The sequence below is a fragment of the Colobus angolensis genome, unplaced genomic scaffold, assembly GCF_000951035.1.
Source record: "Colobus angolensis palliatus isolate OR3802 unplaced genomic scaffold, Cang.pa_1.0 Scaffold89, whole genome shotgun sequence".
Taxonomy (NCBI): Eukaryota; Metazoa; Chordata; class Mammalia; order Primates; family Cercopithecidae; genus Colobus; species Colobus angolensis.
The window spans coordinates 1,397,130-1,410,871 of record NW_012122820.1 but is presented as its reverse complement, the minus strand read 5'-3'; the positions used below and the strand labels follow the sequence as shown (position 1 = coordinate 1,410,871).

Here is a 13,742-nt window from a genome sequence, read left to right as displayed (position 1 = left end):
TACTTAGGAGGCTGAGGCAGGAGAATGGCAAGAACCCAGGAGGCGGAGCTTGCAGTGAGCCGAGATTGCGCCATTGCACTCCAGCCTGGGCAACAGAGCGAGATTCCATCTCAAAATAAATAAATAAAAAAACTCGGCCGGGCATGGTGGCTCATGCCTGTAATCCCAGCACTTTGGGAGGCCGAGGCGGGCGGATCACAAGGTCAGGAGATTGAGACTACAGAGAAACCCCGTATCTACTAAAAATACAAAAAATTTGGCGGGCGCCTGTAGTCCCAGCTACTCAGGAGGCTGAGGCAGGAGAAAAGCGTGAACCCAGGAGGTGGAGCTTGCAGTGAGCCGAGATTGTGCCACCGCACTTCAGCCAGGGCGACAGCCTGAGCGTCTCCAAAAAAAAAAAAAAATTTTAAAACTCTAACAAAGTGAGCACATGCTATTGAAAAAACGCACAATGCAGAGTTTGCTACAAACCTTTAATTTGGAAAAATTACAAAATCTGTGAAGCACGATAAAGTGAAGTCTAATACAACAAGGTATGCCTGTACTCACAAACATCTCAAATGATGCTACAAATCTTGGCAAAAGAGGTACTTTGCCAGCGCCTCTTACCAAATTCCTGGAAAGGTTTCCTGAGTACAATACTATGCAAACCAAGAAAGATGTAAAATATTTCTATTAATTTCAAGGCAAGTTCCCACTATATTAAAAATACTTAGAGATAGTATTATGAATGTACTAATGATGAAATGAGAAAAATTAGTTCAGTTTTGCTAATGACTTAACATTCAAAGTATTTTATTCTCCATGTATGCTCAATCTAGATACAGCTTTAGTGTGTTAAATCCGCCTTTAATGTCAACTGAATATTTAAGTGTTTTTGTTAATTTTTGTAATAGATTTTGGGCTCACCTGTGACATTTGGAAGTACAAAAGAACTTCACCGAAGAAGCGTTGTTCTAATGGAAAAATGAGGGCAAAGAAATTAAATCTCCTTTAAGAAAACCACTTACTTAAAAAATATGGCTTACATTTTTTAAGCGTTTTATCTCTGCTTTCTCCTCTTGTTCCTTCCTTCGTTTCTTTTCCTGAAGAATTTCATCTAAAGTTTTCACTTTCCAAGAGTCCTTTTCATCACCCATTTGAGTTAAAACACTGCAAAAAGAAAAATAATTCAGCCTACATCAGGACACAGCAAGCTATGGTGCTCTGTTGTTTCTGAACACTTGAACCTAGTCACTTTTGAGGCATTCCGAATAAATCCTCATTAAGAATAAGAAGTTGTGGCCCGGCGCAGTGGCTCAAGACAGTAACCCTAGCACTTTGGGAGGCCAAGGCGGATAGATCACTTGAGCTCAGGAGTTCAAGACCAGCCTGGGCAACATGGCAAAACCTCATCTCTACAGAAAACACAAAAATTAGTCGAGTGTGGTGGCGCGTGCCTGTATTCTTAGCTACTTAGGGAGCAGAAGCAGGAGGATCACTTGAATCAGAGAGGTCAAGGCTGCGGTGAGCCAAGACTGCGCCACTGCACTCCAGCCTGGATGACAAAGTAAGACTTGGTTAAAAAAAAAAAAAAAAAAAGTAGGCTGAGGCAGGTGGATCACAGAGTCAGGAGTTCAAGACCAGCCTGGCCAACACGGCGAAACCCCTGTCTCTACTAAAAATACAAAACTTAGCTGGGCGTGGTGGCAGGTGCCTGTAATCCCAGCTACTCGGGAGGCTGAGGCAGAAGAATTGCTTGAATCCGAAAGGCGGAGGTCCCAGTGAGCCAAGGCCCCGTCACTGCACAAGACCCTGTCTTAAAAAAAAAAAAAAAAAAGAAAAAAGAAGGATAAGTTGTAAGCCAGGGGCAAGGCGGCGAGGGCCCGAGGGCCTGTAGTTCTAGGTACTCTGCAAGCTTGAAATAGGAGGACCGATTGAGCCCAGGAGTTCCAGGCTGAAGTGCGCTTGTGAACAGTCACTGCACTATAGCATGGGCGACAAAAAAGAGTGATGAGTTCTGAAAAATGACCGCTTGAAATCAAATCTCGTTTCTGTCATTCTTGTACGGTCTTAGGTAACGTAATTCACCTCAGTTTAGTCTTCGGTACAACCAGAATAATACGACCTACGTGACAGTATCGATCGCGGATTAAAGATCGTCCATTGAAAGGCTCTTAACTCATGACCTGCCACTCATCAAACACTGCTTTTACGGTCAGAATCTGCTAGAAGGACCACATGGACTACGTGAAGCCACTAGCACACTGGACAGCTGCACCTTGAGACCGGGGAGACGCTCCGAGATGTGCTCGCGAACAAGGCCACCTGACCCGGGCAGTGGGCTATCTCCTTGGGTGCAGTCACGCACACTGGAGGTTCAGCCTGGCAGACGTTGGCTCCAGAGAGCGTTTGGGCCCGCCGCCTCCACCACCCGAAGTTCGGTGCGGGATGAGACTGTTCGCGGAAGCGAGGGTATCGCTCGCCCCTGGGCCCAGGTCCGCCCCGCTCCGAGGCCTGCTCGGAAGAAAGACCTCGGTGCGCAGTTCTCGCCGCGCTCCCACACCTGGCCCAATCGGAACTCACCCCTACGCCGCCGCCGCTGCCGCCGGTCCCGGAGCCAGAGAAGAAACAGCTACCGGCGCGCGCCAGGAGTTTCGTCACTTTCTGTGTTGGCGCGTAATCATGACACAATAGCCGGCCTCCCGGCCCAGAATTCGAGACAACGACAGGGGTTCCCTCTGTGTGGCACTTCCTGTGCCTGCGCGGGATGATGACGTGTAAGACAGCGCTTGCTCAGATCCAGGACTCCGGAAGAAACAGCGCCGTGAGCTGCACTTCCGACCTCGGCGCGGGCTGATGACGCAAGCACTGGGGCGACGAGCGGAGAGACTCTTACTTTGGGAGCAGTTTGCGCCTGCGCGGAACGCGTGGCCGGCTTCCGGAATCCGACCGGGACTTTCCCGGTAGCGAAGCCCGCGCCTGTGGCAAGGCTTGCGATCCGAGTGCCTTCGCGTTGGACGCCCGTATTCCATCCCCTTGCCCGCTGGGACCGCTAGTGGCGGGTGGGTGGAGCGCGCTCCATTTACCTGCTAGTACCTCCTGAGGCGCCTTAGGTCTTTGCGTCTTGTAAAGGCCCATCTCGGAGTTTAACTCTGAACCTTACCCAAAAACGGGGCAGGAAGAGCTCTTACGATGTGATTTTATTTATTTATGTATTTACTTGTGAGTCGAAGTCTCGCTCTGCCACGCAGGCTGGGGTGCAGTGGCGCAGACTTGGCTCACTGCAGCCTCCTCCCGGCTTCAAGGGATTCTCCCAGTAGCTGGAACCACAGGCGCCCGCCACCACGCCTGGCTAATTTTTATATTTTTGGTAGAGACGGGATTTCGCCACATTGGCCAAGCTGGTCTCGAACTCCTGACCTCAAGTAATCTGCCTGCCCCGGCCTCCTAAAGTGCTGGGATTACAGGCGTGAGCCACCGCACCCTGGCTTTTACAATGTGATTTTAAAGCTCACACTGGCAGTGCGTCCTCAAAGTGCTTGTGCAAACTCACTGGGTATGGTGCTTCCCCAACTCCCAAGGCCCCACTCCAAACCCATGGATTCCGAACATTGCAGAAGAGGATAAAACGAGTAATTAGTTCCCTTTCCGTATGTTAGGTTATCCTCTTGACTTGAAAACTCACAGAAAAATGCTTTTAGACATCTGAATCTCAGGAAAGAGACAGTAAACATCCGCATTTACTGGGCCTGAAATGGGAAAATGTAAAATGTGACAAGAAATTGACAAGGGCACAAAAAGGGCGATGGGTATTGTAATTTTTTTCATTCCAGAATGAAATGCTGCTTGCTTTGGGTACCCAAGCTCTTTTTTTTTTTTTTTTTTTTTTGAGACAGAGTCTTGCTCTGTCGCCTGTCGCCCAGGCTGGAGAGCAGTTGCGCGATCTCGGCTCACTGCAAGCTCTGCCTCCCGGATTCACGCCGTTCTCCCGCCTTAGACTCCCGAGTAGCTGGGACTACAGGCGTCTGCCACCACGCCCGGCCAATTTTTGGTATTTTTAGTTGAGACGGGGTTTCACCATGTTAGCCAGGATGGTCTCGGTCTGGTGACCTCGTCATCTGCCTGCCTTAGCCTCCCAAAATGCTGGGATTACAGGCGTGAGCTACTGCACCTGGGTTTTTTTTTTTTTTTTTTTTGAGAAGTCCTCTTGCTCTGTCACCCAGGCTGGAGTGCAGTGGCACAATTTTGGGTAACTGCAGCCTCTGCCTCCCGGGTTCAAGTGATTCTCCTGCCTCAGCCTCCCAAGTAGCTGGGATTACAGGTGTGCACCACCACACCTGGCTGACTTTTGTATTTTTAGTAGTGACAGGGTTTTGCCATGTTGGCCAGGCTGGTCTTGAACTCCTGACCTAAAGTAATCTACCCACCAGCCTCCCAAAGTGCTGGAATTATAGGCATGAGCCACCACACCTGGCCAAAAATCTCCATTTTACCCTTCATGAAATCTGTGAGTACCCAAATGCTGCCACTTATGTCAAACCCTAATAAAATCGACACCGGAGGCAATGAGGAGGAAGCGGCCTCGCACTTGTGTTTGTAGTAGGAGCTGCCACAAAGGCCTTTCCCAACTAGAACTTGGGGTTAAGCCACTTCTGTGAAGACCCTCTGCTAGCAACAGCCAGCCCCATCAGTGAACAAAGGCCACCACCGCAACAAGCTCCTGTAGCCACTGACCTTTGTGTCAGAACAGCTTACATGGACTTCTTTCCACCTGCAGAAGCTCGCCCTTGCCCCAGCCTCTCAGATGAGCCTGTGGACGGACCCTGGATTGCAATCCTTGGCTGTATGCAAATAGCCTCTTGTTTTGGAGAATCGGTTTATCTTGCTCATTTTAGGTTGCTAGAAACTGGTGTAGGCAGTAAGATGCCAACCTTGATCATTTCAGCAGCTTAAACACTAGAGCTACACAAGGAAGAAAACAAAGCAGTCCATATTTAACATTTATTTTACTTTGCTGAGCAAGAATCATAGCTGCTACCATGGCTGCTTAGTTTAGACAAAAATAAGCAGGAGGCGTCCACAGGATTAGTTACACAGTATCAGCTTATCGCGGTGGCAGAATTAACAGCGACTGGCTACATTATTTAACAGAATCGAAAGCACTGATCTAGTAATATAAATACTGAAATAGGTCACACACAAAACACTAGAAACATTTTGTACAATGTACTTTTAGTTCTCATAGTTTTGTTTGGTGTAAAGGAAATGTAATTTGGCTCTGACATCGGTTGTTGATGTAATTTTTAAGTTTTCCCATGTGGGAAAGTCTGTGGCCCTCTTACAAGATGGAGCCTCCAATACCACGTTGGCAGTTCAGACTCTGTGAACAGTTTAAATGAGCAAGTCAGCTGAATGCCACTACTACAGAAAAATTAGCCAGGTGTGATGGCACGCACCTGTAGTCCCAGCTACTCAGGAGGCTGAGCCAGGAGAATCACTTGAACCCAGGAGGCGGAGGCTGCAGTGAGCGGCGATCGCGCCATTGCACTCCAGCCTGGGCGACAGAGCAAGACTCCGTGTCTCCAAAAAAAAGCTTAGGAACAAGAGGCTATGTAGTCTCAAGATAGATCCAGCCCTACGAGGCATGCGTCAATCACAGAGGGAGACTATGCACACACGACGGGTAGAAGACAAACATGTCCTGCGAGGAGACGGAGGGCGGGGAGGGGCAGCAGCTGTCCTCCCAAGACAAGAGGACTTCTAGTTCAGTCTGAGACCTTGGTGCAGGGCTGGGCGAGTAAACAAATGCAAAAGAATAAGGACCTTGAAACAGGCCTAGCATATGCTAGCCGGGTGCAGTGGCTCACGCCTGTAATCCCAGCACTTTGGGAGGCAGAGGCAGGCGGATCACCCGAAGTCAGGAGTTTGAGACCAGCCTGGCCAACATGGCGAAACCCTACTAAATAGAAAAATTAGCTGGACGTGGTGGCGGGTGCCAGTAGTCCCAGCTACTCGGGAGGCTGAGCTGAGGCACAAGGATCGCTTGAACCTGGGAGACAGAGGCTTTAGTGAGCTGAGATTGCACCACTGCACCCCAGCCTAGGTGACAGAATGAAATCGTCTCAAAAAAGAAACAGGTCTGGCGTGTGCAGAATGGAGGCACCACCAATTGTTGAAGAAGCAAGCCTTATTCAGTGTATGATACCAGGACAGTTGTCCACGCCAGGGGAAAAGAAAAACCAGATTCTGATCCCGTATCAGTAGACACATGGCGACAACGAGTAACACGGACGCAGCCCTGACTCTGCTGCTGGAGGGTCCGAGGCCCTCTGCACAGCGGTGAATCCCCACAATAGCCCTCTGCGGAAGGTGCTGTTATCACCACGTGAGACACACAAAGGTAAGACAGGGCTTCATAGCAGCTGCGTCAGGATTTGAACCCAGGCAGCCTGTTCTTATGAGAAACTTAAATGTGTAGAGAAGTCCATTTCTATCGGTCAAGGGCAAAAGAGAGAAGTCCATTTCTATCTGGAATGACATTCTTGTTTCCTTCTTCCAGCAATGAAATACTTCCAGGCCTTAGGAGGACATCATTTGGACAGATGTAAAGAACTGTCTTGTTCGCCTGTTATTCCCACTGACCTATCTAAGTGATCATCCAGGAGCGTGGCAGCAGCAAGCAGAGCTCACTGGTTTTGTGGCCAGGAGTTTAAAGGCACCCTACAAAGCAATGCTCTATTTGGCTGATGATATTCTTTGCTCAGCTCTTTAAAATGACTGTTTGACTGACCATGTTAATTTTTCACAAATTAAAGACACATTTTGGGTTGTGCCAAGAGTGTTTTCATCTTTCCAGGCAGACAGATTATTTTAACACTGTTATAGAGGGAATTGGGACTCTCGGATTTTATTTAAACCTTTTCATGCCATTTAGTGGGGAAGTTTCCTTGAAAGTTAGAGAGATGCACATCTCTTAAGTGTCAATTTCAGGAAGCAGATGACCCAATTCAGGAGGTGGTTCAAGTGTTCTGTTTACAAAGGCACAGACCATGACCATGGACACACTCAGTGGAAGTAACACCCGGTACGTTTCTAGAAGCACATCTGTGACAGTTAACAAGAACTTACTATTCTAGAAAAGTATTACATAAAAGTTATTTAAAAACATATGTCTATACAATCGTTAACATGGCCAAGCCAGGCCTTGGGTATTGATTGCCTCTTGGTGCCTGGCTGTACTGGGAATGCCGTGAAGACCAGCGGCTGGAAACCGACTTGGGCATGGAGAGGAGACTGAGGGAGAGGGAGGGGACGGCACGCCTGAGCAAGGGCACAGTGTCGGCCGCCGCATGGTATCCAGGCTGCTTCTGCCAGGATGAGGAAGAGGCCCCAGAGCAGCATTACAAAGGAAATCACCCTATTTGCTCATCATTTGGAAAAATGTGTTTCTGGTCCACAAACAGGAAATCAAAACAGGCTGGAAGCTCCTTGTCGGGTGGAAGGGAGGGCACCAGAGGATGTGCGGCCAGAAATTCCAAGGTGCTCAGAACCAGTCACCTGCACCTCTCCTTACACCAGACCGTCATCTTCAGAGGCTGGTGGGAAGCCTGGCAGCCATTCTCAACGGGGAGGCGGACAGGGCCACCCTGGGGGTTCGCCTCACATATCTACAACCCTCTGCCACCTCCAGGGCATTTTCCAATAGTGTTTTTGAGATAAGAGTCTTGCCGTTGCCCAGGCTGGAGTGCAATGGCACAATCTCGGCTCACCGCAACCTCCACCTCCAGGGTTCAAACAATTCTCCTGCCTCAGTCTCCTGAGTAGCTGGGATTACAGGCACCCACCATCACACCCAGCTAATTTTTCTATTTTTAGTGGAGACGGGGTTTCATCATGTTGGCCAGGCTGGTCTCAAACTCCTGACCTTGTGATCCGCCAGCGGCAGCCTCCCAAAGTGCTGGGATTACAGGTGTGAGCCACCGCGCCCGGTCTTCTATTGGTTTTTGAAAGAGAAATGGAAAACGGGAAAGTCACATGACGACGCAGCTTCGCAGTGCAGCGAGCACACACCTGGCCCTGGCCTGTCCTCCACACATGGTCAGTGGCTTTATACAAGTGGCTGGAGCAGGTGCAGTGGTGCGCGCCTGTATTCCCAACACTACAGGAGGCTGAGTGGGAAGGACTGCTTGAGCTGAGGAGTTCAAGAGCAGCCTGGGCAACAAAGTGAGAGCCCAGCTCAACAAAAAATAGCCAGGCATGGTGGTACGTGCCTGTGGTTAGAGTGACACAGGAGGCTGAGATGGGAGGATCACTTGAGCCCAGGAAGTTGAGGCTGTAGTGAGCCAAGATCATGCCACTGTACTCCAACCTGGGTGACAGACAGAGCAAGACAGTCTCAAAAAAATAAAAAGGTTGCTTGTGGGTTAAAAAGCCTCATTTCAGTCCACCATCAAGGCAGACTTTTTTGAGTAAGTAGCTAATGAGTCATAATTATTGCTATTTCTGAACGATTTTATCTTCAGGAGGGGCTATTTTTGTATTTCCCAGGTGAGAAGCCAAATGGAAAACCAGTGAAGTGGTCTCAGACGCCAATGGCCTAAAGAGCATGCAGGGAAAATGAGACTCAGGAGGGAACAGGCAGGGACATGCGACTCGAGATGGAACAGGCAGGGACATGAGACTCGGGATGGAGCAGGCAGGGACGTGAGACTCGGGATGGAGCAGGCAGGGACATGAGACTTGGGATGGAGCAGGCACGGAAAATGAGACTTGGGATGGAGCAGGCAGGGACATGAGACTCGGGGCCGAACAGACAGGGACATGAGACTCAGGATGAACAGGCAGGGACATGAGACTCAGGATGGAGCAGGCAGGGAAATGAGACTTGGGACCACTGGAGCCCCATGCTGCCTCTGACAAGCCCTGGAGCTCTGGGTCTCAAAGGCTCGCCGGCAACAGACTGCACCAGGCATAGGAATTCGCTGGCTGCGAGATGGGGGGTGAAGAGCTCAGGCATGGTCAGAAGCCTCTACCTAACACACAGCTCCAGCAGCCACTCCTCAGGCCTCCTGTCCCTTCGGGGATGCGTGATGCTGAGGAGAATGAGTTGAGCTGGCCCTTGACCCCACCGTGCACGACTGCTGTCCCTCAGGGAGAGTGGGATGGGGTGGGCGCCTGACACACACCACACGCCTCAGAACATTCAGTGTGGATGCTTCCTTTTTCAGCAAGGATGGCGTCCAGGTAAACACCATGTAACCCAAGCCATTGCCATCAACACTGCAATGTCCTGCCCAAGGCTCACGTGGGGAATCTGGACAGGTGCTGGATGATGAGATTAGGAACAGTGGGCTCCAAGGGAGAACAGACAGGCTCACCCCACAGGGACCTCAGAATAGCGTGCCTGAGACTCAGAGTCCAAAAAAGAAAAGGAATGTACACATCTCCTCCCAAGTTAAACATGAGAGCTTTGTCCTCAACCTCAGGGCTAGAAACCACCACAGGTAGGAGGGCAGGGTGCCCTGGGGTAGGGGGGCTCATGTAGCCCAGGGTGTGGAAGTGACAGGCAGGACGCCCCAGAGCGGGCACTCACGCAGCCCAGGGTGGGGAAGGGGTACGGGGGCCTTCCTCTTCACAGAAGGGACGGAATGGCCTCCGTGGTCATAACCCTTGATTTCCATGCAATGCTGCCGCTTGAGGCTCGCGATGACTCTGGGATCATCTGAGGATGCCCACAGCCCTGGTGGGTCAGGTGAGGAGAAGTTCTGATTGCCCACTGTGGCAGCAGGAGACCCTTCCTTCCAGGGCCCTCTGTCCCTGCCCATTGGCCCTGCTCTGTGGCCCCATGCCCAGGGCCAATCTGCAGCCAGTCCAGGGCCTCAGGGCCTTCGATGGCTGGTGTGGGAAGCTGAGTGCTCTCTTGGCTGTAGCAGGGAGCAGCTCTCGTTGGCACTGGACCCACCTCTGGCTCGCCGTGGACCCTGGGGTGCTGCCCAGAGAGGAAGTGGGCACCCCCGGCATGGGAGCCGCAGAGGCTGTTTTCACATCGCACGGGGATGGGCTCAGCTGACACGGGGCTCTGGTCTCCACTCCAGGAAGCTGATACCTGGAATCCCCAGTGTGAGTTTCCACCGGTCTTCATCGGCAAACCAAGAAAACCTCAGGGAACGGCCGACTTAGCTCCCCGTGTCCTGCACCCCAGCAGGGCCATGGAGGAGGGCGTCCCTGTCCGTTTCCAGGAGATGCAGTGTCACGAGAACATCAACAGCTGGCAGCTTCCTGCTCTCAGGGATGCTGCCTGGGGTCCTGTGGAAGCAGCGGCTCCACCGTGTCCTCTGGGGCCCGGCTGGTGGCTACAGCCAGGCTCTGCAGCGCCTCCTGCTGGTGCTGCCTGGCCTTGTTGTAGAGCAGGACCCCAACTGTCACTAGGGCTGTGCCGACCGCCGACAAGCTGGTGATCTTGTTGCCAAAAACGATTACGCTGAGCCAGATGGACAAGGCATGCTTCACGGTGCTGGCGACGCTGCCGAGACAAGGGGAGGGAGCAGGGGCACTCAGGGTCATGGTCACCTCGGCCCGTGGCCAGCAGCTTGGCTGAGCCTGGGTCTGGAGGCTGGGGTGGGGTGGAGGCACTCAGGGTCACGGTGACATCAAGCCTGCAGCCAGCAGCTCGGCTGACCCCGGGTCTGGAGGCCAGGATGGGGCGGGGGTGCTCGACGGGACCGGGGTGGTGGTGAGCTCAGCCCACTTCCTCAGGTTTGGGAGCTTTGAGTGGGGCTTGCCTGCTCCCTCGTCCCTTCTTTTTTAAGGGGTACTTTTCATTATTACAAAAGGCAGAGGAGGAGAAACCTAAGGAATGGCCACGTCCTGTGATCTAGACGCAGGAATTCATGACCTCGCCTCATCAGCTTCATCCAATTGAGGTGGGTCTCACTGTGTAGCCCAGGCTGGTCTTCAAATCCTGGGCTCAAGTGATCTTCCCACCTGGGTCTCCCACACTGCTGGGATCACAGGCGTGAGCCACCACACCCGGATGGAATATTTTAAGTAAATTACAGATATTGAGGCCGGACGCGGTGGCTCACACCTGTAATCCCAGCACTTTGGGAGGCCGAGGCAGGCGGATCACGAGGTCAGGAGATAGAGACCAACCTGGCGAACACGGTGAAACCCTGTCTCTACTAAAAATACAAAAAATTAGCCGGGCGTGGTGGCAGGTGCCTGTAGTCCCAGCTGCTCAGGAAGCTGAGGCAGGAGAATGGTGTGAACCCGGGAGGCGGAGCTTGAGTGAGCCGAGATTGTGTCACTGCCCTCCAGCCTGGGCAACAGAGACTCTGTCTCAAAAAAACAAACAAACAAAAATTACAGATATCGTGACATTTCACCCCTTGAGTACTTCAGCCTGCTCTCTAAAGAACAAAAACATCAGGCCAGGCGCGGTGGCTCACACCTGTAATCCCAGCCTTTTGGGAGGCCGAGGCAGGCGGATCACGAGGTCAGATCAAGACCATCCTGGCTAACACGGTGAAACTCTGTCTCTACTAAAAATACAAAAAATTAGCTGGATGTGGTGGCGGACTGGGTAGTAGCCTGTAATCCTAGCTACTCGGGAAGCTGAGGCAGGAGAATAGCTTGAACCCAGGAGGAGGAGGCTGCAGTGAGCTGAGATCGCGCCACCCACTGCACTCCAGCCTGGGCGACAGAGCAAGACTCCGTCTCCAAAAAAAAGCTTAGAAACAAGAGGCTATGTAGTCTCAAGATAGGTCCAGCCCTACGAGGCATGCGTCAATCACAGAGGGAGACTATGCACACACGACGGGTAGAAGACAAACATGTCCTGCGAGGAGACGGAGGGCGGGGAGGGGCAGCAGCTGTCCTCCCAAGACAAGAGGACTTCTAGTTCAGTCTGAGACCTTGGTGCAGGGCTGGGCGAGTAAACAAATGCAAAAGAATAAGGACCTTGAAACAGGCCTAGCATATGCTAGCCGGGTGCAGTGGCTCACGCCTGTAATCCCAGCACTTTGGGAGGCAGAGGCAGGCGGATCACCCGAAGTCAGGAGTTTGAGACCAGCCTGGCCAACATGGCGAAACCCTACTAAATAGAAAAATTAGCTGGACGTGGTGGCGGGTGCCAGTAGTCCCAGCTACTCGGGAGGCTGAGCTGAGGCACAAGGATCGCTTGAACCTGGGAGACAGAGGCTTTAGTGAGCTGAGATTGCACCACTGCACCCCAGCCTAGGTGACAGAATGAAATCGTCTCAAAAAAGAAACAGGTCTGGCGTGTGCAGAATGGAGGCACCACCAATTGTTGAAGAAGCAAGCCTTATTCAGTGTATGATACCAGGACAGTTGTCCACGCCAGGGGAAAAGAAAAACCAGATTCTGATCCCGTATCAGTAGACACATGGCGACAACGAGTAACACGGACGCAGCCCTGACTCTGCTGCTGGAGGGTCCGAGGCCCTCTGCACAGCGGTGAATCCCCACAATAGCCCTCTGCGGAAGGTGCTGTTATCACCACGTGAGACACACAAAGGTAAGACAGGGCTTCATAGCAGCTGCGTCAGGATTTGAACCCAGGCAGCCTGTTCTTATGAGAAACTTAAATGTGTAGAGAAGTCCATTTCTATCGGTCAAGGGCAAAAGAGAGAAGTCCATTTCTATCTGGAATGACATTCTTGTTTCCTTCTTCCAGCAATGAAATACTTCCAGGCCTTAGGAGGACATCATTTGGACAGATGTAAAGAACTGTCTTGTTCGCCTGTTATTCCCACTGACCTATCTAAGTGATCATCCAGGAGCGTGGCAGCAGCAAGCAGAGCTCACTGGTTTTGTGGCCAGGAGTTTAAAGGCACCCTACAAAGCAATGCTCTATTTGGCTGATGATATTCTTTGCTCAGCTCTTTAAAATGACTGTTTGACTGACCATGTTAATTTTTCACAAATTAAAGACACATTTTGGGTTGTGCCAAGAGTGTTTTCATCTTTCCAGGCAGACAGATTATTTTAACACTGTTATAGAGGGAATTGGGACTCTCGGATTTTATTTAAACCTTTTCATGCCATTTAGTGGGGAAGTTTCCTTGAAAGTTAGAGAGATGCACATCTCTTAAGTGTCAATTTCAGGAAGCAGATGACCCAATTCAGGAGGTGGTTCAAGTGTTCTGTTTACAAAGGCACAGACCATGACCATGGACACACTCAGTGGAAGTAACACCCGGTACGTTTCTAGAAGCACATCTGTGACAGTTAACAAGAACTTACTATTCTAGAAAAGTATTACATAAAAGTTATTTAAAAACATATGTCTATACAATCGTTAACATGGCCAAGCCAGGCCTTGGGTATTGATTGCCTCTTGGTGCCTGGCTGTACTGGGAATGCCGTGAAGACCAGCGGCTGGAAACCGACTTGGGCATGGAGAGGAGACTGAGGGAGAGGGAGGGGACGGCACGCCTGAGCAAGGGCACAGTGTCGGCCGCCGCATGGTATCCAGGCTGCTTCTGCCAGGATGAGGAAGAGGCCCCAGAGCAGCATTACAAAGGAAATCACCCTATTTGCTCATCATTTGGAAAAATGTGTTTCTGGTCCACAAACAGGAAATCAAAACAGGCTGGAAGCTCCTTGTCGGGTGGAAGGGAGGGCACCAGAGGATGTGCGGCCAGAAATTCCAAGGTGCTCAGAACCAGTCACCTGCACCTCTCCTTACACCAGACCATCATCTTCAGAGGCTGGTGGGAAGCCTGGCAGCCATTCTCAAC

General features: G+C 51.2%; 2 protein-coding genes across 7 annotated transcripts in view; both read right to left on the bottom strand.

The window, feature by feature from the left end:
* Positions 1 to 3,257, bottom strand: part of CDK11B (cyclin-dependent kinase 11B) — a 29,021-nt gene extending 25,764 nt beyond the window's left edge. For 2 of the 6 annotated variants that reach the window (XM_011930998.1, XM_011930999.1), the window contains exons 1-2: positions 2,566 to 3,257; positions 1,029 to 1,152 (exon numbers count right to left, since the gene is read on the bottom strand). In XM_011930998.1, coding sequence (XP_011786388.1) covers positions 1,029 to 1,139 — 111 coding nt within the window. In that variant the 5' untranslated portion in view covers positions 1,140 to 1,152; positions 2,566 to 3,257. Of the gene's footprint in view, positions 1 to 909; positions 957 to 1,028; positions 1,153 to 2,565 lie in introns of all 6 variants that reach the window. The other 4 variants (XM_011931002.1, XM_011931003.1, XM_011931000.1 and 1 more) reach the window with 3 other exon arrangements.
* A 6,775-nt stretch (positions 3,258 to 10,032) lies between these two features.
* The window catches only part of LOC105503893 (solute carrier family 35 member E2B), a 27,880-nt gene continuing 24,170 nt past the window's right edge, over positions 10,033 to 13,742 (bottom strand). Inside the window, exon 9 of the mRNA XM_011930997.1 lies at positions 10,033 to 10,504. Within this exon, the coding sequence (XP_011786387.1) occupies positions 10,267 to 10,504 (238 nt within the window). The 3' untranslated portion in view covers positions 10,033 to 10,266. The remainder of the gene's footprint in view (positions 10,505 to 13,742) is intronic.